General features: G+C 35.7%; 1 protein-coding gene across 2 annotated transcripts in view; it reads left to right on the plus strand.

Moving 5' to 3' along the window:
- Window positions 1–5751: 5751 nt before the first annotated feature.
- The window catches only part of LOC120254523, a 28634-nt gene continuing 8002 nt past the window's right edge, over window positions 5752–26383 (plus strand). The window contains exons 1-25 of one of the 2 annotated variants that reach the window (XM_039262623.1): window positions 5752–6699; window positions 8110–8254; window positions 8762–9034; window positions 9157–9324; window positions 9483–9698; window positions 10788–10882; window positions 12646–12820; window positions 13436–13836; window positions 14710–14833; window positions 16140–16238; window positions 16333–16404; window positions 16603–16740; window positions 17281–17434; window positions 17521–17888; window positions 19085–19533; window positions 19607–19948; window positions 20295–20519; window positions 22121–22211; window positions 22311–22388; window positions 22532–22822; window positions 22902–23099; window positions 23301–23789; window positions 25017–25178; window positions 25351–25680; window positions 25778–25860. In XM_039262623.1, the coding sequence (XP_039118557.1) occupies window positions 5915–6699; window positions 8110–8254; window positions 8762–9034; window positions 9157–9324; window positions 9483–9698; window positions 10788–10882; window positions 12646–12820; window positions 13436–13836; window positions 14710–14833; window positions 16140–16238; window positions 16333–16404; window positions 16603–16740; window positions 17281–17434; window positions 17521–17888; window positions 19085–19533; window positions 19607–19948; window positions 20295–20519; window positions 22121–22211; window positions 22311–22388; window positions 22532–22822; window positions 22902–23099; window positions 23301–23789; window positions 25017–25178; window positions 25351–25680; window positions 25778–25860 (5951 nt within the window). In that variant the 5' untranslated portion in view covers window positions 5752–5914. The remainder of the gene's footprint in view (window positions 6700–8109; window positions 8255–8761; window positions 9035–9156; window positions 9325–9482; window positions 9699–10787; window positions 10883–12645; window positions 12821–13435; window positions 13837–14709; window positions 14834–16139; window positions 16239–16332; window positions 16405–16602; window positions 16741–17280; window positions 17435–17520; window positions 17889–19084; window positions 19534–19606; window positions 19949–20294; window positions 20520–22120; window positions 22212–22310; window positions 22389–22531; window positions 22823–22901; window positions 23100–23300; window positions 23790–25016; window positions 25179–25350; window positions 25681–25777; window positions 25861–26383) is intronic. The other variant, XM_039262622.1, reaches the window with a different exon arrangement.

Consider the following 26383-nt stretch of genomic DNA (forward strand, 5'->3'; position numbering starts at 1 on the left):
CTGGTGGGAATCCTTTGAAGTAGAAGTCTCGATCAATTGGGAACAGATTGAATGAGTTATTACTAGATCTAGATATATATCAAGAAGATCATCATAAATTTAGGGTTCATCCTCTTTTAAGTTTAAGGGCACTTGTGCTTGCCTCCATGGGTGGTAATTAAGGGTAGCATAGCAAGGACAAAAGGTATAGTTCCCATATGTTCAGGGAGGCACACACTGACACCTCATACAATAAGTCCGGCAAGACCTCTTCCAAAGGTTCGGCCTCGATGATTTACTACATTTCACTTTACATGCTCCTCCGCAATCTATATTTATTGACAAATAGTTATCATGCAAAATAAACATAAAAAAAATATTAAAATATATTACAACACATCAAATATATATAATAAATATTAAACATATTTAGTACCTAACGTTGGCTTAGCAATTAAAAGGGACCGTCCAATACCTCCACTTGTCTCCTATAAAAAAAAAATTAAAATTGAGAATATTAAAAATAAGATAACAATTTAAATAACTAATATATTTAGTGCATACCATTTGAGACTCCACAAGAGAGCAAGCCAACAAGAGAACTAAAAGAAAAGAAAGCACAAGACTTTGAGATGATGCCATTAGACAAGAGAGGAGACTTCTTAATTGCTAAGAGTTATATGCACTCTTTGGAGTAGTTCTAATGAAGAAGCAAAGAAGAAGAGTATCTCTATATATAGAGATAGGCAAAGAGAGGATCGATGAGCCAATAAAATAGTGATTGATAAATGATTGAAGAGAGAGCTAACCTAAAGTTTGGTGAGGGTGCGCATGCATGCATGCATGCATTCATGGAATGAAAGATTCCAAAGTTTGTACTCTGATGTGGGACCAGCTTGGATTTAACATATGAAATATAGGTAAGTTTCTAGCTAGCTTCTTTGATGGCAAATATATGTGGTAATATATGTTATTAGTTGTAATTAATTATGATCATTTAGAGTGGTTTGGGAGCAATTAGATTCATTAGGGTTGGTGTATTAATTATAGGAATATAGCTAAGAGTCACGCTCTGGAAGGGGTTCCCTATATGTATATATATATATATATATATATCCAGAGTTTCATTGATTTATGTGTATAGAATTTTCAATCATATATGTCAATTGATCTTATTCAATTGCTATTAATTTTTTTTTGTTTAAAGAATTGGATTAGATATATGAATTAAAGTAATTAAGCTTAATTTATTTAATCAAGATACTGAATATATGCATTGTATATAGTACAAAGAATTTATATAGAAACATGATAATGTTGGTTAGAGAATATTTATACATGAGAGTATTTTATTCTTCTCAATATTCTGGAATGAATTTTTTTTTCTTTGTTTTTAGAAATAAGTTTATTAAACTAATAAAACTTAATAAATATTCTGTCTCTTTTATATATATATAAACTCTTTTTAGGTTTTATCACTAATATAAATCAACAATCTCATATAACATATATAGAAAACTTCAACTTGCTTTCCTCTTGCTAACAATATCCAGTTTGCATTTCCTTTTTGCACATCCAAAAGCAAAATTGTTTATAAAATAAGTAATAACTACCTAAAAATATTAGTTAAAGGGAGAAGCATAGCATGAGATGAAGATGTTGGTTTAAGTGAACATATTAAGAAACTTCCCTTAATATATAATAAATGAACTTTTAGTTAGATAAGAAGTGTGGGTTAAGCTAAAAGGAGAGATTTTAAATTTCTAGTCAAACAGTTCCAGCAGTGCCTTACCTGTGTCCTTGTGTTTTCATGCATCCCCATATACTATCCCCTCTTATGGGCACACCTTTGAATGATCCCACCCTTGTATGCACCTTCCCATCTATCTACTTCCCTTCAAATTAACTATGAATTATTTGAGCTTCTCTTTTCTTCAAACTCACATACATACATATATATTTTCCTCTCCTCTCCTTATTTGTAATGGCTCTCTTTAAGGTTGTCTTAATGGCTTCTCTTCTCCTTATAAATGTCTTCCTTCTTCATCTTGTCGAGGCAGATCAAGAACTCAATAAACACACTGAAAAGCAATGAGAATTTTTTTTGCAGACGATAAGTATGTTTACAATGCACTAATTTTGATACCATGTTAAATGTGTTGGGTTTCAGCCCATTTGGTGGGCTACCATTCCCTACCAACAAAGAAGAAATAAAGCTTGGGCTTGGCCCAAGTTAAAAATGAAAAAAAAAAATGAAGCTATGTTAATAATGAAGAAGTGGAGGGCAACAAGGTAATTTCGCATGGTAAGATCTCTCATTTATTGTGAATGAGGAGTCATCCAAAAGTGTGAGTGAGAGAGAGAGAGGGGAAGCTACCACCAAGAACCCAAGAGAGGAGAAATGGAAGAAAGGGAAGAAAGGGAGCTAGGGCAAGGAGATCGGACGGCCAAACATCACCGGATCTCACTCAAACTCTGGGAGGAGATTCCTTGCAAGAAACTCTACCTATTGATTAGGTTTGATCCTTCCTTTACCTCTACTTGTTGTTTGTTATCCATCTTTGGTGATGATGATTGTGGTAATGTCATACAAAACCCTCTCTTATGAATGTTGTTGCCCTCATGCATGTAAACCTCTAGTTAGCTAGAGAAGAACCATTGTAGCCCATTGTTGATATAGTGGATACATGTTTAAGAGGCTCTAAGGAGTCCCGTGGTTTTCTCTCCATTCGTAAGGTTTTCTATGCTAAAATTGTGTTCTTGTATTATTGTATATCTGTTCATCTCATTCTAACAAGAATTGAACGGTTTGGTAGTGTTTTATGCTTGGTTTGAAGCATTGATGCCTTGTATAAGCCTTGGGAAGATCTTTGAAGCCTCGAGGAAGCTTTACAAGATTGGCAGTAAAGCGCGCAAGGCACATACCGGCCGCGTAAGGTTGCCAGTGAAGTGTACGGATCACTAGTGAGGTGCGCGGGCCACATACAAGCCGCGTAGAATCGCCAGTGAGGTGTGCGGGCCGCATGCCAGCCACAGAACATACAAGTGACTTCAGCTGAGTTTTTCACTATTACAAATACTGTCCAAACCCCGAACAAAATGAACCTTTTAATTTGATTAAAAAAGCAAGACTATTATATATAGTTGTTATTTCTGATAGTATTGTTTTGTAATTAATTCAGATTGTGGGGAAGCATGTAAAGTGAGATGTAGTAAATCATGGAAACCAAAGATGTGTAAAAGGGCTTGCGGCACATGTTGTGCAAGGTGCAATTGTGTGCCACTTGGTACATCAGTGTATACAAGAGGGATGTGCCCATGTTATGCTAAGATGACCACCCATGGAGGTCGTCTCAAGTGCCCTTAGATCCAAAGACCTTATCATGTTGTTGTTCTTTGTTATGTTTTTTCATTGTCTTTGAATTTAAATTTTTCAATGTATGAAATTTAGTGATCATGCTTCTGTAAAAGCATAAATTATTATGAATAAAAATTTGGATTTTTTATGTTGTTAACATTTTAAAAGTTTTAAAATAAAAAAAAAAGAATATTATCCTCTATATTGCAATATGAAACTCATGAGAAATATTTGAGGAAATGCCTTGTGCAATGAAAATCTACAAAATACATTTAGTATTTTTAAAAATAAGATTACATATGAAAAAACCACAATAGTGTAAAAATACTATAGAAGTATTGTTCAGTATTGTTCATCTCGGGAGTACGTAGCAGGCTGTCATTACCCCATGTGTTAGCCTGTCCCACATGATAAATCCCTATAGAGTTGTTAAACCACCGTAATTGGTATACTACTGTATGTACCTTGTCCTTTTTGACAATCTCATTGCACCTTGTCTCATGAGAGACATGGCCTTTTGATTCTGGAAATTCTCCTCCTCTTTTTCATCTCAAACCATAGCCCCTTTTATAACTTGAAATCGGGATAGCGCCTAGGCCCCAAAGAGTGTAGTGCTTAGGCGCTATAATATATGTTTTGCATCTCTTACTGTTGTAGCACTTAGGTGCTAGATTTTCTGTTTTGCTTGTTCACTCTTTGTTGAAAATTTGCTTTTCTTTTCTCCAATTTTGTGCTTTTGATGCGTTCTTCCTTCAAATCATTCTCTTTATCTCCTACAATGGAATAACAATAAGATTATGAGTAAAATTGGTTCAAAATAATTCACATTTAATTCATCATGAGTTAAAGAAAGGTCTGTATATTAAGTACAAATTATACTCATAAATATATTAAATTTAAGATTTGTTTAATAAGATGATAAGAGGAGAACCACTGCATAGTGCAGTGGTTTCTCACTTTAACAATGAATGGCATGACTGTAGAATACTATTCACTTAGTGTTCACTGGGACCGGGTACTATACGCTGGGTTCCAGTGTGGATCCCTTGTGAGAGGAACTATGTTCTCCATTCCCTTGGGGTTGCATTACAAGGGTATTTATCATCGTGAGGTTATGACCCCTAATATATTATATTGGCGCACGTGGCAAGCCTTCATTACCTTGTGTGTTAGGGCGACCCACATGATAAGACCCAAGAAAGTCATTAAGATAAAAAAGCTTGTAGTACATGTTGTTAAAAGTACAATTGTGTTGCCTCTAGCACATTCTTGTACACTAGAGCAATGTGTCCTTGCTAATGATGAGCAACAATTTGAGAAGGTTCCTAGCTACATCGAACATGGAAAGAAGGAAGGAGACTATCGAGTGAACCGGTCTAACCGATTCAATGGTTTCCATTCCTAATTGGTTTAATAACCGTTCACAAAATTATGGTTTACTAAAAAGTTATTGGACCATATGAGTGATCAGTTCCCGATTGAATCGCCAGCCCGGTCTAGTACAGTTTGTAAAACATTGCATGGGATTGTGAAACACCTATGCTAAACTTCATAGTAACAAAAGGGTCGCAGGTAGAAACCAAGAATGATTATAGCGGTGCTATTCTAAAAGAAGATGGCTAGAGGTACATAGGTGTATGATCCCACCTATCAAACTAGAAAAATATAGACAATAGATTTTCGCATGCGAGGTCTGCAGAAGAGATTAAACTTGGCGAGTCCTATAATTGAATCGAATTTATGTTTTTTTAAAACAAAATAAACAAATCACATTCATTAAAAAAAAGGGGGGGAAGTACAACATAGCTAAGAAGACAAAGGTGCCTTGACAAGTGCGCCAATAGAAGTGCAGTCAATAGGGAAGGGAACACCTAACAAAAAACATAATAAAAGTATATAGTTCACTAGACGTGGAGCAAAACAGAAGGAAAAAAAATAACACAGGCAAGACTAATCCTAGAAAATGGAAGAAGTCCCTACGAGGATTCTCTTGAATTTATGTTTTTTTTTATTATCATAAATTTTAAACCATGGGAAAATGGACAAAGAGATTGATTATGTGCTAATTTTAAAGTATCAAGACTCAACTGAAAAGACTTAGGGGAGAGGAAAAAAAAAAGCAAGCCGCAACAAATAACAACAAAGAAAGAAAGGGCCACTAAATAATTATTATAAATAATAAAATAATTTGAAACTCACTTACCCTATAATTAAGGGTCCGTTTGATGGAAGGATATCATGCTCTTATTTTTTATTTAATTAGATAATAGGGTATGATAAATTTTATGATATATAATTTTTTTTAAAAATAAATTTTTGTTGGATCTATCGCGTTGGATCTAGCTTTTATAATTTCCGTTGATCTGCCTCGAGATTGGCAAGCCGGCGTTGCAGGCACCGGTTTTAGAAGCGAAATGGTTAATGGTTATCGTGCCATTGTGTTTCTCGCGGGACTTCTCATCATTCTCTCGACAACGGCAAGACGTGATCGAAAGAAGCCATGCGATTCATCTCCATCTCCATCTCCGATCCAAAACCCTAACCCTAGTTCTCCTCTAATCTCCACCATAGCGGGCAATGGAGAAGGAGGAGGCATTTCTTGCCCGTGTCGCCGTGAATCACCTGTTCCTCTCCCAGTTCGAAGCCCTAAGAGCCTCGATCCTGAGCCTACGGAAACGCAACCCTGGACTCGCCCTCGCGTTCCTTCGAACCATCGTAGCCGATGGTGGGAGGTTCGATGGCGTTCTCTGGTCCGGCACCTGTAGCTCCCCCTCTCATCTGGCCTGGCTTGCCGCCCTCGAGGTCCTCGATTTCCGGAACATCGCTTCCGTCTGGAGCTTCGACCCTGATCTTCTCCGCCTCAAGGTCGAGCTTCTCCTCTTGGTCCAGCTGGTTATCTCCAGGGTTTCGGATGCAGAGGGCGTGGGCGGAGAAGCTTATGTGAATGTTTTGAATCGGGTGCTGGATCTAGGGTTGAGGATTTTGAGGAGCTATGTGATGGACGATATTGGGGACGATGATGAGATTCCTTTGATCATGGATGATGAATTGGGATCACTCTGGACAGTTTTTCTTGAACATGCTGATGTTTTTGATGAGATTTGTGCCAATATTCAAAGGCAAACCCAATGGTTTGAGACACCGGATTCCTCAGGCTTGGCGATCAGCCTGAGAACGGAGGCCAAAGGAAGCTCGAATTCCTCCGCTAAAGAGTTGGAAGCTCTATCAGGGATGCAGAAACATGTACAGCTGGCGCATTTGGATGCTTTCAAGAAATGTTTGAGTTCTGAGAACATGGATGAAGCCCTTTTGCATCTTCGGTTTTTTCATCTGGATCATGGAGTTGAGGAGACTGAGTACAAGTAAGTTTTCTGAGGATGCTAAATATCTTCATTATTGCTTTGGAAAGTGTGAAATGCAATAAAATAGTGAAATTTATTATAAATTGTTATATAAGATATTGTTCAACTCTGACAAATTCATGTCTGGGTTTTGAGAGTTTAGTTGATTCTTTGTATACTTCAAAACAATAGTTGCATCAATGGGTCGTGAATTACATAATTGATTTCTGGTTTGTGTTATGGGTTTAAAGAATGGTTTAGTGAATTTCTTTCTGAGGTGTTAAATGCAATAAAATTGGTGAAGTTGTTATATGAGATATTGTTCAATCTCATATATGGTTGTAGAAAGTTAGTTTATTCAGTTTGTATACTTATATCCAAATTAATGGATTGATAGTTGTTTTCAGCTAGATGTTGTGAGTTCAGAAATGTAGTTCTTAGATGCCTAATTATTCATTTTCTGCCTTTTCTGTCATCTGAGATAGTAGAGTTCATATAATTATCCTCTTTCAGTTATTTGAGGAGAAGGCTATTTTTTCCTGGCTACTTCCCCTTGAGCTAAGTTGGATGTATCATGTTGGTCAATTTTTTTTTTTTTTTGGTTCAAATCCATCCACAAGTCTTTAAATTCCTGGCAGATTGTGGAGACTTTTTATTTATTTATTTATTTTTACAGCATAACCACTAACAAAATAAGCACAATAGAGGAAGAAAAGTGGCCCCTTTTGCTTCCAAAATGAATACTGTTTGTTGAATTGCCAGTTCATACTATCTGACTAAGCTATCCATTATAATCATCTTACTTGTGCTGCCAGTGGTTTGAAAAGTTTGATCCTTAATGAAGTGTGACTCTACCGCCTAGCTATTTGGAAGGATGCAAGAGTCTGCATTGTTACTTAATTAGCTATAATAGTGAATTCAGAGAAAAATCCATCCCCTGATGTTGTTTTTTATAACCAGTGTAAGAGTAAATAAATCTCTGTTGAAGTATTTACTGATTTTGGCTTCATTTTCTGTTGTGCATTCCTTTTCCTGATTTCAGTGCACGGTGTTTACTTTTTATTGATCACCTTTGGCTGAATATTCCATTTCTAAGTTTTTTTTATTTTTATTTATTTATTATTATTTTTTTAAACACAGTTAAAAAAATCCATCCCCTGATGTTGTTTTTTTTTTTTTGGGAATTTAATTCATCTAGGATTGAATCACATAATTGATGCTGTCCACATAGCTTGCAGCTGGATGATTGAGGAAAAGTGAAACCCATCTTATGTTATGTGCAAAAGACAATTGCATTGTTCTGCATTTGAGAAAATTTGTTCTAATTTTCCCACCATACATTGCCAGACTTATTATCTTGTGCTGTTACATATCCTATGGCTTATACTCTGACCTGCATTTTTTATTTTTTTTGGGCTTTTTCTCTTGTAGGATGGCTGTGGAGGATCTCATCGGGATGGCATGGCCACAAATTGATAGTTATGGAGAAGCATGGCTTGTTTCACGAAATAAAATGCTAATGATTTTCACTGAAGCCCTTTCATCGGACTGCCTTCAGCTAGCACAGACAGTTCAGGTAACGAGCACTCTTGTTGCAGATGCTTGCCAAGTTAACAAATGAACAGCATGCCAAGATGTACTTTGCAGTCAAATTGAGACACCCTTTCGAGCATGTTCATATTTGATAATTTTGTAATCCTCTAGTGGTGAGGAGTGGCAATTAGCATAAAAGATGGTAGATGATTTCATTTTTAGACACACTTCCAGAAAAGGAACTAATTTTATTTTAATTTAATTTAATTTAATTTTTGCATACCTTTTATAATCTGCTCAAATTGATTGTTAATTTGAACTTATTACTGCATGCTATTCTTAAACACAAATTCAAAAGATAAATGCCTCTACTTTAGTCATTTCTTAGAAACTAGAACGGGTAGAGATTGTTGGAGTGCAATGATGATTCATTGAAACATGTCTATTGTGCATATGTTTCAACATGTCTATTGTGCATATGTTTCAACATGTTTGGATTTCAAATGTTTTTCCCCTTACTGTTTTAATATTTAATTTTTATGCACCTCAGGTTATCCAAGATGAGTTGCTTTCTAATGAAGTTGAAAAGCATCGAGCTTCTAATGCTGGCTCCATCCCATTTCCTATTCAGAAGTACTTGATAACATTATCCCTTGAAAATACTGCTAATCTAGATGATAAAGTTCCCCAAAGCTTGGCAATCAAATCTTGCATGAGAGACATGTACCATTATGCTCGAATATCAGGAACTCATATCCTCGAATGTGTCATAGATGCAGCTCTGTCTGCTGTCCGGAGAGAAGGCCTTCAAGAAGCTAGTGATGTATGCTATATGTTCTATGAAGAATCTGAATGAACTTTGCACCCCTGGTGGCAAATTATTAAGATATCATGATGCTCTCTTCAAGTTTTGTTCTTTCTGCTAAACAAGGTCATTGTGTGCAGATTATTTCGTTGTTCCCCCTTCTTCAGCCTCTGGTGGCCGTCTTGGGGTGGGATCTGCTATCTGGTAAGACAACAGCTCGAAGAAAATTAATGCAGCTGATGTGGACCAGTAAATCACAGGTACTGAGGTTGGAAGAATTTCCTATTTACGGAAAGCACTCTGATGAGGTAATTTTTTTTATAATTATTTTTAATAATAATTATTATATTTTTTTAATTTCTAGTTTCTAAACTGGAATAACAGTAAGCGTTTGATAGAATGATCATGCATCACTTTTTCGTCTATCATTCATTGTGAGCAATGCAATTGTTTTCTTGTTTCACAGGTATCATGTGTGGAGTATTTGTGCGATCTCTTGTGCTTTTACCTGGATCTTGCTTTCTTTGTTGCCTGTGTCAATTCTGGCAGACCTTGGAGTACAAAATTTTCATTGCTCTTTTCTCAGAAGGATCAGGTTGGAATGCTAAACAGTTCTGAAGATTTTGACCCTTTCGTGGAAAATTTTGTTCTGGAGCGCCTAGCTGTTCAAACTCCAATGAGGGTATGTGGCTTTTATGGTTAAGCTTGCTTCTCATGGACTGGAAATATATTGTTTGCGAACTAATTCTTGTTTAATTGATATTTTTAACTCATATTCCATGAATCAGCCACTTCTGAGATCTATCCATCCTCTTCTGTGTCTTGGTATATCATCTTCTTCACTGACACACACTTCCTCTCTCCTCTAATTGTGAGATGATCTGAATCTTGATATCCATCAACCTCTAGTATGTGGATGAAGATCGGCCAACTCCAAGTTTTCTAATGCTTCACTATGAATCATGACATTATATTACTTTTGTAGCACAATCGATGACGTTAGTCGTTAGATTTTTTTTTTTTTACTCCTTTTGATTTCATACAATCTCAAGTTTTCCTTAGTAGGTATCAAATTCAGTAGGCCGTACTGTTGTCTTTCCCCGGATTCTTTACTAAGCATTCCTTTTGACCTGTACCGGAAAGTTCCCGTTGATTTTAGAGAAGCTTTTAATTTCAACCACCTGTGTTATTAGTTTACCAACATAAGGTAACAAGCAGGTCACGAGAACAGATATTCAAGATTGAGTTAAAGGACAGTCATTTCTATTTAATTTTTCCACTTTGGTTCTTGAAGTTTTTCTTGTATGTTGTTGGAAATGTTTTCCTCTCTTTTTCCTTTTCTTTTTCTTTTGATTTTTTTTTTTTTAATGTTGGGACTATTCCAAGCTGTGAATAGGATCCTTAAGATTTATACATTGGACTAAGATTGAGGTTAGGTACATGAGCTGCCTCCTAGCTTTATATGAAATTGAAAATTGTACGGCATTTAAAATATCATTTTTTTTATTGTATTAATGATTGAAGAGATTAGACTGCTTCTGTAAGTCTTCCTCCTGTCTTCTTGCCATGTTGTTTCAAAGATTCTTATGTAATATATATGTAGCTATCAGTACAATTTTATCTGCTGCCAACACATTTACCTTCTACTGAGAATGCTCACCATGATAATTTGTTCAATTCTTTCGTGGTATGCTTCTAGTGAAAGTGAGAAAAGAAATTTAGCAACCAGCAACCATTCATTCACGAATGCAATACACTGCTTATGTTGTAGGTCCTGTTTGATGTAGTTCCAGGCATAAAATTTCAAGATGCTATTGAGATCATTAGCATGCAGCCTATTGCTTCAACATCTGCTGCCTGGAAACGGTATGCTTTTGCTTATATGATCCACTTTTTAAATGCTTTTTAATTTTATGACACTATTGTAGGAAAATTAATATTAACTAAATCCTTTAATCCGCTTTTGCACCAGTTTGTGTTATCTATATCTTTAAGATAAGAATTCCTTCATATTTCAGTTTTGCATATATCATCCTCACAATTAGCAAAACTTTCGGCATTTAAACATTAAACAGTTCACATCAACATAGCATGCTATTGTAGGTTAATAAAACAATTTTTTTAATGACTTTTGAATGTTGTTTAAGCTATGTTGATAATCCGTCTTCCATCCTCTCATTTGCTCTGTTAAAATCGTTGAAATTTGCCCGTTAGTTATGATCATGCTAGATTGTTTACACTTACTAGTATTACATCCCATTTTGATCAATGCTTCAAATATTTCTGGAATTCTGACTGTAATCTTTGTTTTCATTCATTTTGAATGGTGATTCTTTTGAAATTCACTTTCAAAGGTGAGTTGCATCCGTTGCTTGTTGGCAGTTGGTGTCTTGTCTAACCAGCCCAAGTTCCCATAGTAGAATCCCTGCACATATAATATAATGTTCCTTTTTTTTTTTAAAAAAATTAATGTCTGTTTCCTAAGGAAAAACCTATATGACATTTTTTCAGTTGTTTGTGAATAACATTAAACGACACAGGAAATTCTGAGTGGGCTTATTTATGACAGTAATAATAGACATTTTCCTCCCTTATTGTTTATGTACTATTACCATGTGAAACTATATGTGAAAGTGGTAAAGAATAATGGATGACAATGTTTGTATACAGAAAGAGACATATATGCTAATTAGCATAAAAAGGTATTTGACAGATGGATGCTAGACATTGTAGTTGCTGCAGTAGGATCTCAGATATTGGGTAGGGATGTTAACGGGAATAACTTTTTACAAAATTTAATCAATAAAGTTAATATAATCAATTGAAATTTAAAATGATTAATTATTAATAATTTTTATCCTTGACTCCTTAATTGCAATATACAATTGATTGAAAAGTATTTTAATTAGCATTAATCATATCATAGCTCATAATAACTTGGATTAAGTTGGAAAACAAGTTCTCTTGCGGATTAAAACTCAAATCTCAAACCCTTATTCTTGCTTATCCTAGTTCATTTTGACTGCGACTGAACATGGCCTATTCTTTTGTTATTATCAGTGTATTATGTCGGATAATGCTTTAATTCCATCCACAGATAGCATTTCAGGCTTCCTGCCTGGTATTCCAGTGGTTTCTGTTACCTGGGTAAGTTACATTCTGGTCTGTGTTTATAACTAGGCTATGGCTAATATTTGTTGTAGGGTAGAGGAGAAAATAACAATGCTACAGAAACAAATGTAGTCATGAGGAGGCCATATCCCTAACTTCCAGAGTTTGAGCTTTATGATTTTTTTGATAAGCAAAAAGGTCTCATGCAAAATGCAATATTTGGCAAATATTAAAATTCATTCTCCTTATGTAGTAGGTTAACTTAACCGATTGAATGCCAAATTGATGCCTGTCCCCTTCTCTCTGTTCCCCACCCCCCAACCCCCTGGGAATTGGGCCAAATTTTAATGTGGGAAAACTTGAGCGTTATTGACATAAAGGTATAAGTAATTCTTGGTATAGGATCAACTTTCATAAAGAAGTATCTGTCTGTTGGCTAAGCTATATTTCATGTTCATTTTCCTTTCAGATCCCATATCTCACATGTTCATTGAATTCAATTGCTATGTCCTTCACAGGCTACAAGATATTGGGCTCATGCACATGCGCTATGCTCTTGAATCTGCTGTTCTTGCTCTAGGAGTCATGGAGCGAGGTCTTGGCGAAGCAAATGAAGCTCAATTCCATAGAGCTGTATGTTATTTGAAAGACCTGCGGAGTCACATAGAAGCTGTTGGAAGCACTCCCCGGAAGGTAAGAGGGTTTGTAGACATGTTAAGGCAGAATAATTTGAACCACGATTTCCCTGTTTAAAGGTATATGCCATGAAGTTGACTTGCTGATCTCCTATTTTACCTTAGATTTGTTTTGCCTGTCCCTGGCATCGATCATCGTTCAACTTGTGACTATATATTTGTTCAATATTGCATTACAGTTTTTATTTTATTTTTAATTTTAATTTTAATTTTAATTTTTTTATATTCTTTAACTAATTGTTAAAAATGTTTTTCCACTCTTAATGTTGATTCTGGAAAATAAATCAGTTACTTCAAGGTAATAATTTTTGTATTTTATCTTTGCATTTGCATAATAATAAGTGTTTGGCCTACTAATATTATCTATTTTGGAAGTTCCTTTTTTCAATTTGGCAAAAACATATGTTGAATTTTTAAGATATGAAATAAAATTTGTAGATGAATATTTACTATGACATTTTATGAATTTAAGCCTTTTAAGTTCTAAATGATTAATGTGACTTCTGAAACATGTAAATTTCTTCCTTTGTTTTAAGTGAACCTTGCTAATAGTAGGGTCAATATAATACAGGTGTCAATATTAACTTTAATGCATATCTGAATTTTGGTACAGGTCTTTATAATCAGCATTCTCATTTCACTTTTGCATATGGATGAGATATCAGTTGATTCGACAAATTGCCCCTCTTCCCAATACTCTAGTGCTTCTTGTGAACAGTCTAATTCCAGTAGTTCATCTGAAGGTGGAAGCAAGTTAGTGGTTACTTTTATTGATCTGTTACTTGATATATTGCACCAAAATCTTCCAGAACTAGAGCAGATGGTTGATAATAGCGTCACGGCTGTGGCTAGACAAGCCTTACAATGGAGAGTTTCCAATGCAAAGCATTTCATCGAGGATTGGAAATGGCGCCTATCTGTTTTGCAGCGCCTTCAGCCCTTATCTGAACACTCATGGAATTGGAGACAAGCATTGACTATTCTACGTGCAGCGCCTTCTAAATTGTTGAATCTGTAAGTAATTGGAAGTTCCTTTCTGCATATGTAAATTTCACCTTCTTTATTGTTTTAGCTGGCTTGAACTTGCCACTTTTCATTAATTTTTCTTGGATCTTATGGGACAAGAAAGAATCCTTCTGTATCTTGAGGTTATTTCGGCTCTGAAAGCTTATAAATTAACCATCGTCCTATGATTTTGATGGGCATTGATGCATAGTGGTGTAGTGACAAGCTGATATGTGCCACGTCCCGCATATACCATTGGATTTGCCTTTTCCTAGACATAATGCCCAATGGACTTTCTTATACAATAAGAAATATTCTTCAAGAGAAGTAAAAATGGTTAGTGGTCTCCTTGTATCTAGGATTGTATGCGGGGTTGTTGATGCAGTGTTTGTCGATGAATGGTGGCTATCAGTCTTCTTGTGATTTATGGATATAAAAGTTGGAGAAGAGATATTTCTGTGCCCATCAGTGGGTCCGCAGCTAGCCATATCTTATTGTAGACCATCTAAAATTTTCTAGCAAGCAATTTTCGTTTCCTCAATAGCTACAAGTTGCCTACCTTTTTGGATATGATTATTGGTTGGAGTTAACTTTAATATGTTATTAAATCACCAAGGTTCAAATATATTATACTTTTTCACTGAGTGCTTCAATTTCACCATTTTCACCATAAAATAAATGGTGGCACTTATACCGTTTTGTAAAAAAATTGACAAAATATTTGTACACCATCAGCTTAATTTAGCTTTGGTTTTATTGTTAATATATGTATATATGTTTCTGTAGTAATTAACTAAGTAAGATCTTACATACATGCATTATGCGTTTGCTTTTAGATTTTCCTGCTAGTTCTGCTACTTATTTCTTTCAGTCTTAGAGCAGTTGCATGCAAAGAGCAAAGTATGATATTGGTGAAGAGGCTGTCCAGAGGTTTTCATTACCTCCTGAGGATAAAGCGGCACTTGAACTTGCTGAATGGGTGGCTGGTGCTTTCAGAAGAGTTTCGGTATGGTTTCTGAATATTAAAGTCTTCTGAATTGATATCTGCTGATTTAATCTCTTGGAATTGATGCCATTTGTTATCATGCTTGATGACATTTTTGAATTACTTTTTTTTTCTTTAATGAATGGAAACATCTGGTTTAATCCTGTTAAACACTAATTACTGTGTCACATAAAAGAATTATTGCTCTGTGTCATGTGGCGCTTCTTTGTGTGCCTCCAATTTGCCAGTATGCTATTGAATTTGACTTGTTTGAGCATAACATGAAAGCTTGTAGCTGTCCAGAAATCGTGATGAAGCTTATTAGTGACATAGTTATTAAATTTGGAAGCTAATGGATATTTCCAAGGACTTTCTTATACTTGTATGTTGCTTGCTTGACTTGGCAACCTGCATGTGGAAATGCTTTTGATCAAATGTAAGCTACCCTTACCCCCTGGCAGAATTCATGCTCACATCTGTCATCTCCTAGTGCTGATCATGTAATTAGAATTCATGTTCAAATCTGTTATCTCCTAGCTTGGGCCTTGCTTTTTGTTAATCATTTTCTGCCTTTTGACAATCCACCTTTTTCATTGTCTGAGTTCATGTGACGACCATCAGAATATGACTTGGGACCGTAACTTGGATTTATATAGAGGTTTGGGCTTTACTTCTATGCAATCAGCCCTTGATTTGTTTGAAGAGTGGCTTATTGCTTGTGTTAATTGTTAATATACAATTAAATGCCTGTTTCACATATATGCAAGCATTTATTTGTTGTGCCTTCTATTGAGCTCAAAACTGCAGTGTAATAAATGTTCTTTCTATATTCGGCCTCTAGTTTCTACTATACAGCTCTACCTTGAAATTTGTGCTTAAAGTTCACATTTTGTATGCATTCCACAGAGCAATTATATTTCCCATTTGTAAGAAAGGTTGTTTGAGTGAGCCTTTTTTCTGGAAGGTACCACCCTAATAATTGTTTCCATTTTTAGTGAAGCCTTCTATGATCATCTCTGTCCATGGATGCAGGCATCTCACTAGCTGAACCATGCTAACTTTTGTGGTTATGATTGTTCCCTATCTATTTAATAATTCCCCCATCTTTGTATGTGAAAACTTGAAATCACAAGACCTAAGGCATACTGTCCCAACAGTCTTCTATATAGCATTACAATATTGTGGTTTTGTTAAAAATTGTTGTATGAGGAATGACTTATGCCGTATTTTGGATATATGCATACTTATTTAGGTGTGGCTTTGGATAGATGGGATATGGGCTACTTGGCTGCTATAGAGACTTACAAGTGTAGTTTTTCTCTTCCAGGTCGAAGATGCTGTATCTCGTGTTGCAGAGGGAACTCCAAATGCTGTTAAAGAACTAGATGTTTCATCTTTTCGTGCTCAACTAGGTCCTTTACCTGCAGTATGTTTTGAGAGCAATAAATTTTTATTATAGAGCCCCTTTTTTTAATATATTTCTATAACGAAATGCTCTTATATGTGTAATACTTTGTTAGATTCTTCTTTGCATTGATGCTGCCGCAACCTCTGCCCAATCTGTAGACATGTGTACATTTCTTCTAAACCAGGCAAGTGTTGAAAGCGTAACTTTTCATAGAAGCTGGCGAACCGTTTTTTAACTTGCTCAAGAAACTTAATCTCTTTGTCAGAAACCCTGATCTTTGACATGGACCATGAATGACTTGTGGATTTTGTGGTCATTATGCCTTTTGATTTTTGTATTGACATGCATTATCATGCCAATTCAAATAATTTGATGTACACAGGGTAGGGTTATGCTATCAGAAATCTATCCTGGAAGCACTCCAAAGATCGGTTCTGGTTATTGGGATCAGCTTCATGAAGTTGCTATTATATCCGTGACAAGGCGCATCCTCCAACATCTGCATGATCTATTGGAGCAGGTTATTGTTTTTTTTTTTTTTCAATATTTTTTTTTTAAGATTTGAACTAGATATTTGATATTGACTATAGCCTTTCCGTTTCCCTGGGGTCCTTTTGGTTTTAGTTAAACAGATGTGATTTTTTCTAGGATCAATTTCACTTTTTGTGTAGATTTAATATGCTGTAAGTATTCAAGTGTCATTCATGTGAATTCTTTAAATGATGTTCAGAGCCTTTTTTTTTCTTGAAAGTTTTGCATTGGTTTGAATTTGGTTACCATAATTTGAAATTTATCTAATGTTTATGTTTTTAATAAGTTTAATAGGTTTGTTCTTTCCATTTACCAGTTCTCCTTCAATATGCTTAGAAATTCAAACTTCATACTAGTTTTGACAAGATAATATTATAGCAGGAAATAGAAATTTGAATTTTTATGTAATATTTACTTTGATTTCAAAACCTGTTTACAAGGTTATATATTTTAAGATTCTATAATTAATCTGGAGATTATTTGAACATGTGCTATATCTAATTACAGTTTCTGAATATTGTATTTTTAGGAGGAAGCTACAATCATTCAGAAAATGCTTATTGAGGAAATGGTTGTCTCTCCATCAAATGAACAAACCCGACAAGGACAAAGACATCGCGCTTTGGTGATTTTACACCAGATGATTGATGATGCTCATAGAGGAAAACGACAGTTCTTGAGTGGTGATTTCATTGTGCTTAGTATCTTTTATGTTTCTACCTTCATCTCATGATATACCTGAATTATTGACTGTCATGCCAAATTCCAGGAAAGCTTCATAATCTTGCACGAGCTGTAGCTGATGAAGATGCAGACAATAACTATTTAAGGGGGGAAGGTTTCAATTCTGAGAAGAAAGCTAGTTTGAATTTTGAAAAAGGTGTAGTTTTTGGGCTTGGTCTCAAAGTTCCAAAACCAGTTTCTTTAAATTCTTCATCTGCTGAAAGTAGTGGCGAACTTGCTGGTCATGATGTGAAGTATCCAGGGAAAAAGCTTTTTGGCCCATTAACATCAAAGCCATCTACATATCTCTCGTCTTTCATAATCTACATAGCAACAATTGGTGACGTCGTTGATGGGATCGATACGACTCATGATTTCAATTTCTTCTCTCTTATATATGAATGGCCAAAAGATGTAAGGCTCATATTTGTTCCTTGAACTTCTACTTACAATTCAGCTTTTTTCCTAAGCCATGCTTTTTAAAATATGATGCTGAATTAGGTGAACTGGTGTGTTTGCAAGTATTGCTTTTACTCTTTCGATATCGAAGTCTCCTTTTGTTCATACTCATGATTTACGCAATGTTTACTTTTGTTAATTTTGTCTATAATCTTCCTTTGCTCCACTTTAGTTTCACAATCTTTTGATGAGTTGAGCATGGACTTAGGTTGTTTTTCATTTTTGCGAGTTTCTTTCGCCATCTTTTTTCATAGCTAGAAATACAGTATATTTGTGTGACCTTTTAGAGTTGTCTGTGGATATTTAATGTCATGATATAAAAATTTCAGGAGATAGTGAATGCTATTATGAATGAGTTTTAAAGCTTTCATCTTACCTGGAGAATACGAACCAAAGTGTCAGGTCAATTATATTGGCTATCTATTGTTGTGAGTTCATTGCATTTTTCATGTTAAGCCATCTTCTCCAAAGTTGCTTGGAACAATGAGCAGAATTTTCCTACAAGGTGTTCATGTGCTGCAAGGATGACTGCAGAAGGATTCTATTTTCCTTTATGAAGTTTATTATTGTAGTTGTAAGTTGTAACATTTGAAAATTTACAACCGTTGTCTCCTCTTGTTAAAATGCCACAATTAGATGAAATAATAAAATATCAAAATATTGTGATTAAATTAAGCTGTACAAAAATATGTTATTAATTTTTCAACCAGGCCTCTATCTTGTTTAATTATTTGTAGTTTAGTTGTAGTTTAGTTGCTATTCCTCTTTGGAAAACATCAGACTTAGGCAATGAAGAACTAGTCAGTAGGCTTGGGTTTATTTATTTATTTTTCCTGTTTAGTTCATAGCCTAGATAAAATGATTCATCTGTAATTAATGGTAAAAAATGGTAAAATGATTCATCGTCAGGAATTGAATGCTTGTCAGTATTATTTTCATGATTAGAATTGAGGGATAAAATGGCAAAATCTTTTGCTGCTTCTGTCCCAATTTCTGTAAATTGCCCCTATTTGTTACTATCCTCTGGGAAGTTTTCTTTTTGATAGAACAATTAAAAGTAGTAAATGCTGTGTTCATTATTTCTTTTTGTTCAAATTCCTGGTAATGTATGGGTAACTTTTCGTATTTTATTTATTTCTTATATCATGCAGCTTATAACTCGCCTGGTGTTTGAACGGGGAAGCATTGATGCTGCTGGGAAGGTGGCTGATATTATGTGTGCTGATTTTGTGCATGAAGTAATTACAGCTTGTGTACCCCCTGTTTTACCTCCGAAATTAGGTCATGGCTGGGCTTGCATTCCTGTTATACCTCCCTTTTCCAGGATGAGTTCAGAAAATAAAATCCCTTCAACTAAGGGAAGTCCATGCAGCTCATTTTCCACAGTCCCTGGAAACTCTCTTTACTCTCTTCAGCTAAATATAGTAAAACATCTGGGTAAATTGTCTCCAGTAAGAGCTGTTTTGGCATGTGTTTTTGGGAGTAGCATACTCTCTAGTTCTGCAGAATTATCTGCTTCTAGTTCTTCAAATGATGGATTGATGCAAGCACCTGATGCTGAAAGGCTATTTTATGAATTTGCACTAGACCAGTCAGAGAGGTATGCTTTTCTTCATGGATGTCTATTTCTCATTCTTGTATCAGTTGCCTTTAGCTTCATGACTTTGTTATAGGTTTCCAACATTGAACCGATGGATACAAATGCAATCTAACCTTCATAGAGTATCAGAATCTACTATGGCAAAAAGTGATAGTGATGTTTCTACAACTAAACCTGAGGTAAAGAATTCTGTCAAACGATTTCGTGAATCTGAAAGTGACACCGAGTCAGAAGTTGGTGATTTGGTTGGTAGTGGTCATGCCTCATCGACTTTGGGAGAGTTCAATGCCCAGGGCAACTTGGTTTCTGACTCATGCCAAGGTTCTCCTAGATCTGACAAAGTTGAAATTGATCACACAGTTTATATTTCATTTGATTGGGAGAATGAAGGACCATATGAGAATGCTGTTGAGAGGTAATGCTACTTTGAAGTAATATTGGGTTCATCTTTGCTCTCATGTTCTAGTTGCTGAGGACAGGGAGGTTGATGCCTATGTTTTCTGCCCAACCAAAATGAACTGTTTTTATTTTTCTGGTTCAATTGCAATAAAACTGGCACAAAAAATCTACTCCCTCTTCTATTTTTTCCTTTTTTTTTATTTAAAGAAATGAGTCATTTACAAAGTAGATCATACATGGACTAGTGTATTTTTCCATGCATAAATAGGTTATCTTCCATTCTGTGTTGATTTCAATCTGGTTTGCCTCCATTACCTTAATGATTTAGCCATTTATGAGGAGCCTATTATTTGTTTTGACAGGCTAATTAATGAAGGAAAACTCATGGATGCCCTTGCTTTGTCTGATCGTTGTTTGCGTGATGGTGCTTCTGACCGATTGCTTCAATTACTTATTGAACAGGATGATGAGAATAATCCAATCACTGGACATCCTTATGGTTATGGAACTCGAAATTTTGCTAGTAACAGTTGGCAATACTGTATTCGCTTGAAGGATAAACAGCTTGCTGCTAAGCTTGCTCTCACGTATGTCATTTAGTTTGCCTCACATAAATACATTTTTTATTTTTTTGAGAATATGTTTAACTGTTATTATTTTTCATACTATTAGTTTCTCATATTTGGTGCTGTTTTGTTACATATTAGTGGTTGTAAAGTAAGTTCACCAACACATAACTGATCTTTTTTTTTTATTGTTCTAACATGTTTTTATACAAAGTCCTGTTATATCGAACTTTTGAAGTCATCACAAGACTGCAAACTATTACGTTGTATTCTATCTCGATACGAGCTGTTAACAGGCTGGGTAACATGTTGTTTATTGAAAGATAGTCTTAGTTCAAACACCCACAAATTTTTTTAAGTTCAACAGGAGCCCACTTTGAGCGTGATCAACCAATGACCTTTTTATTTACTGATTTTGGGCTAGTGTTATTAAAAGCCAATGACCCTTTTATTTATTGATTTTGGGCCAGTGTTATTAAAAGAGAGAAGGGCGCTCAGGCAAGGTGAGGCCTAGCGCCTTGACAATCCCAGAGCCTAGACGAGTGTTTTTTGCCAAGTGCCAGACATTAAAAAAAAGGCGCCCATGTCTTTTTGCTATCAGCCCTATATTATGCTTTTAATTAATGTTAATTGGGATTTTAAAAGGTACACTTACTCATAAGGAAGGAAATAAATTTTTTTAAAAGCCACACTTACTAATAAGGATGGAAATAAATTTAAAGGAGAAAAACTAGGTGATTTTAAAAAAGCACACTTACTAATATGGAATGAAATAAATTTAGAAGAGAAAAATTAAGTGATTTAAGTTTACAGTTGTTATTTTTATTAAAATAATGAGTAAATTAAGGGATTAACTTATTAATTAGAGAAAATTGAAGAGGCTGCAAAAGTTGCACTCTAAATTTAATGATGGAGTTGAAGCTAAGCTTAGATGATGAGGATGATGATATTGTAGAATTAGATGACTTATGAATGAAGATGGAGTTTACACTCTAAAAACTTGTGTAGTTTTAGACGTCTAAGAAGTGTTTTTCTTGACTTTATGTTTTGCTTTGTTTGACTTAATGCTTTACTTTGCTTGCCTTTAATTATTCCAAAATTATATATATATATATATATATATATATATAAGTTGTTTATTAACCAGTGGTTTACTTCGCTCAGGCATGCGCCTTTCATGGTGCCTCTTGCCTAAGGAATAAAAAAAGTCTCAGCGTTTTAAGGGCGCTTAGTGCTTTTAATTACACTGTTTTGGGCCAATTAAGGGTTTAGAAAGGTCTGGTGAAGACCTTTTTCAAGCATGAGCCCAGCTCAGACATCTAGCGATTTTACTTGAGTGATATGGGCGTGCATCTTTGAATTAATGTCTCCAGGTTTGGCCATTGTACTGGGTATATTTATTTTTCATAGTCACCCAACCCAAATCACACAATGCTGTAGCAAGTTTTTCAAAGATGTGTGCAAAGTTTTGTTTACGAAACCAATATGTCTGCATGTATGGATTTATGGAGTTATGTACTCATAGATATGCTTGAGGATTTCTAATTTCAGACTCAAAGTGAAATCATCCTTAGTATCTGTGTTTGTCTTGAAACCTTGACGATTTCAAACATCTATTTCAGATTTCTGCATAGATGGGAACTAGATGCTGCGATGGATGTTCTTACTATGTGCAATTGTCATCTACCACAAAGTGATCCGTTGAAAACTGAGGTAGCAACATGTTGTGTTACACTGTTGATCCTCCTAGTTGCTCGGTTGTTTGTCTTTAATTGGCTTTGCTGATCTGATCTCCAACGTTTCTTTTGCTAGGTCATGCAAATGCGTCAATCTTTACAGAGATACAATCATATTTTAAGTGCTGATGACCACTATAGCTGTTGGCAAGAGGTTTCACTTCTGTCGCATTCCGTCCTCATACTCCAATAATTAAGCAATTACACTATACCACCTTTTCTTACAATTTTAAACCTTTGAACATAAAAATTTTGGGAGTGTTATTTCCCCTTCAATCTTATGCAAGTGTTTTTCAGGTTGAAGCCGAGTGTAATGAAGACCCTGAAGGTTTAGCTCTTAGGTTAGCTGGCAAAGGTGCGGTCTCTGCTGCATTGGAAGTTGCTGAGAGTGCATCATTATCCCTTGATTTGAGGAGAGAACTACAAGGTCGGCAACTAGTTAAATTGCTCACCACAGACCCCCTTAGTGGCGGAGGTCCTGCCGAGGCGTCACGATTCCTTTCCTCTTTACGTGACTCTGATGATGCTCTACCTGTTGCTATTGGAGCTATGCAACTATTACCTGACTTGCGCTCAAAGCAGCTTCTTGTATTGAATCTGCTCTGTAATGTTCCCTTGATTTTGTCAGTTGTTTTATGTGTATTTAGCATTTTGGTTTTATTTGTAGGTGCACTTTTTTCTGAAGAGGAGAGTTAGTAACTTATCTGATGCTGAGGTTACACGTCTTAACTCTTGGGCTTTGGGTCTTCGAGTGTTAGCTTTATTGCCTTTGCCCTCGCAGCAACGTTGTTCTGCTTTGCATGAGCACCCACATTTGATTCTGGAAGTTCTATTGATGATGAAGCAGCTGCAATCTGCGGCCCTGGTACATTATTCAGGCTCCTTTTCTTTTGATGCAGAGGCTTTCTGTGCCGATTCAATTTTTTTCATCTAAACTTTAGGCTTTCAACACCTTTTATATTATTAATCATTCCTTTGATATGGTGGGCTATGAAACAATTCTATGCCTCTGGGTACTTGAGAACTTTGCACTGCTTACTGCAAGTACTTTGTTGTTAATTTGCAGATTCTGAAAGAGTTTCCATCCTTGAGGAATGATGATCTAATACTGTCATATGCTGCCAAAGCAATTGCTGTCAATATGAATTCTGCCCCGCGAGAACCCAGGATATCTATTTCTGCATCCAGGCCTAAGCAGAAAACAAGATCCGGCATGCCATCTAGGTCAAACTTTACACAAAGCATTGGAAATCTGCAGAAAGAGGCTCGCAGAGCATTTTCATGGGCCCCTCGTGATACTGGAAATAAGACTGCTCCAAAAGATGCTCATCGCAAAAGAAAGAGTTCGGGATGGATGCAATCTGAAAGAGGTTCATGGGAAGCAATGTCTGGCATCCAAGAGGAACGTATCTCAGCCTACTCTGCTGATGGCCAAGAGCGACTTCCATTTGTATCGATTGCTGAGGAGTGGGTACTTACTGGAGATTCAAATAAAGACAATGCAGTTCGCCTGTCTCATAGATATGAAACTGCTCCTGACATTACAGTCTTTAAGGTATGAGTTTAAAGCTTAAACAGTTAGACTGTAAAGGTGTCTGTTGCTGTCTTGGCTATTGACCCTGGCAGTAGTGAGTTGATGCAATACTAATACTATATTATTTTTTTCTTATTTTGTTCAAAAACCTTTTATTTATTTCCAGTTGACATTGAATGTAATTTATCATGTTCTTGTAATTGTTGCATCCTCTTGTTTTCCTTTGCCAAGTGTCACGCATCATGCTAATCTAGATTTTACTCAGTTTTAGTTTTTAGATGTTTGATGGTTATGTTTGACTTCCTTGTTGGCTTGCATTGACTTAACAATGGTTCACCTCCAATTTGTATAAGTACGACCTGATACCGTTTTAGTGTTTCCTGATGTTTCCTTATCCTATTTTTTCTAGCTTTATGGACTGATATTCTTTTTGTCTTTATCATTTGTCTTCTGTTGCCATTCTGTGTTTGATTTTGATTATTTGTGACTGTGACATAAGCCTTACTCTTATCAGAGAAAATTGCATTCCTGATCTTCATTGTGCTATTCATGCCAAACAGGTTTATGGCCATCACCTAAATTTATTGTTAGCATGCCAACCATCATTGTTTTGTTGTCTATACATGATTATGCCAAGTTCAGCTACCTTTCTCCTTCCAATTCTGACCTTGTTGGGGGAACTTCTCCCATCCTGTTCTACTTTCCTCATGTGCCAATTAGCTTCTCAGTGATGTTAGATTTCTGGTGTTTTTCAATCATCCGCAAGTACTGGTTGAGACATAACGTTCTCTTCCTGTGCTGGTCAAATCTATTCTCCATTAATTGCCACACAGCTGGCATACCTCTTGATTCATTTTCTTTTGCCCTCAAGCCATCATTTGGATCGCCAATATTTATCACACTTAATTGCTTGTTGATCATGAGACAGTTGCTTAAACTCATAATTGCTCACACTGACAATTACAGTCACACATGCATACACACTACAGTCATGTCTTTCAAAAATAAGAGAATTATATTGCTGAGTGGCCAGTAACTTACTGTTTAGCAATATATCTATGGTGTTTAGTTGTGAGCATCTGCTTGTTGGCATCAGTAGTATCAAGATTAAATAGATATAAAATATTAAATCCATTGTTTCACGAATTATAATGTGAACTAATGTTATCAAGCTTTGAAAGGTTAGTCACATACTTTTTATGTTTTTGTCTTTGTTCTCTCACAAAATCTCTTTCCTTTTCTTACCAGGCCTTGCTTTCATTGTGTTCTGATGAGTTAACTTCTGCGAAAGGTGCTCTTCAACTATGTGTTAGTCAGATGAAGAATGTACTTAGCTCCCAATATTTGCCTTTGCATGCATCTACGGAAACACTGGGTCGTGCTTATTATGCAACTGAAATTTATGTGCAGGTATATTTTTTTCCTTGTTCCCATTTTTGCGTACAATTTATTGTAATAAATTATGCATACCTTAAGTCTTTTGGCTCTTGATAGAGCAACATAGAAGGAAAAGACTCATGTAGCCAACCCCACGTAGTTGGGTCTAACTGCTTGTTGATGTTGAGATTATGCATACCTTCAGGGATTGGCTACGGTGAAAAGTCAGCTGAGGAAACTTGCTGGGACTGGTGAATTATTGGGCAATTCAGAGAGAAGCAGGGATGCTGATGACTCATCTACAGATACTGGCATCTCTAGTGTCAGTAGTCACTATTCAGATGAGCTGTCTGAATTTCTGGCGCAATCGGAGATCTGGTTGGGGCGTGCCGAGCTTCTCCAGAGTCTTCTTGGTTCTGGAATTGTTGCTTCCCTTGATGATATTTCTGATAAAGAATCTGCTGCCCGTCTACGTGATAGATTAATTGAAGATGAAAGATACAGCATGGCCATTTATACTTGTAAGAAATGCAAGGTAATTATGTGTTCTTATGGTAGCAGATACTCTTCCTGTCTAAATTTATCTGTAGAGCAATCTTTGACTAAACTATAAAATGCTCTCTGATTTTCAGATTGATGCTTTTCCTGTTTGGAACTCATGGGGTCATGCCTTGATTCGTATGGAACACTATGCTCAAGCTCGTGTAAAATTTAAGTACGTTTATGTCCTTTATTTTTAAATAGGACATGATATTTTTGAATATTGTTAGAAATGCATATACTTTTTTTGGGAAGGGAAAATACTTTCATGGCCATCTAAAGTTAAATTTGGTTGGGTGCACACCATTGCTTAATCTAAATTATTGTTCGCTTTTGATTTTTAGTTTGACATTTTTCTTATAATTTTGGATGTGAAGAGGACTGAAAAGCATATTAGATTAGAATGCAGGTGGACACAAGAAAGAAATGCGTAGCTTATGGTTCCATATTAGATACAAAGAGAATGTAATTAACAAAAGGCATTGTAGGAATAGCATTCCGAGAAGCTGTAAATATCACCCTATATTAGAAAAACAGTGCTAGGTTTGATGGTCGATGAATGCAGTAGAATGAAAGAGCTTGCGCGGAGATTCAACATGGTAAATGAGCTCCAATTGTTGGGCTTGGCTCGTTGATGAGAAGTCAAGAACCATTGGTCAAATAGAACATATAACTCATATTGGTGGTAGAATACTTAT

The sequence above is a fragment of the Dioscorea cayenensis genome, unplaced genomic scaffold, assembly GCF_009730915.1.
Source record: "Dioscorea cayenensis subsp. rotundata cultivar TDr96_F1 unplaced genomic scaffold, TDr96_F1_v2_PseudoChromosome.rev07_lg8_w22 25.fasta BLBR01000479.1, whole genome shotgun sequence".
Lineage (NCBI taxonomy): Eukaryota > Viridiplantae > Streptophyta > Magnoliopsida > Dioscoreales > Dioscoreaceae > Dioscorea > Dioscorea cayenensis.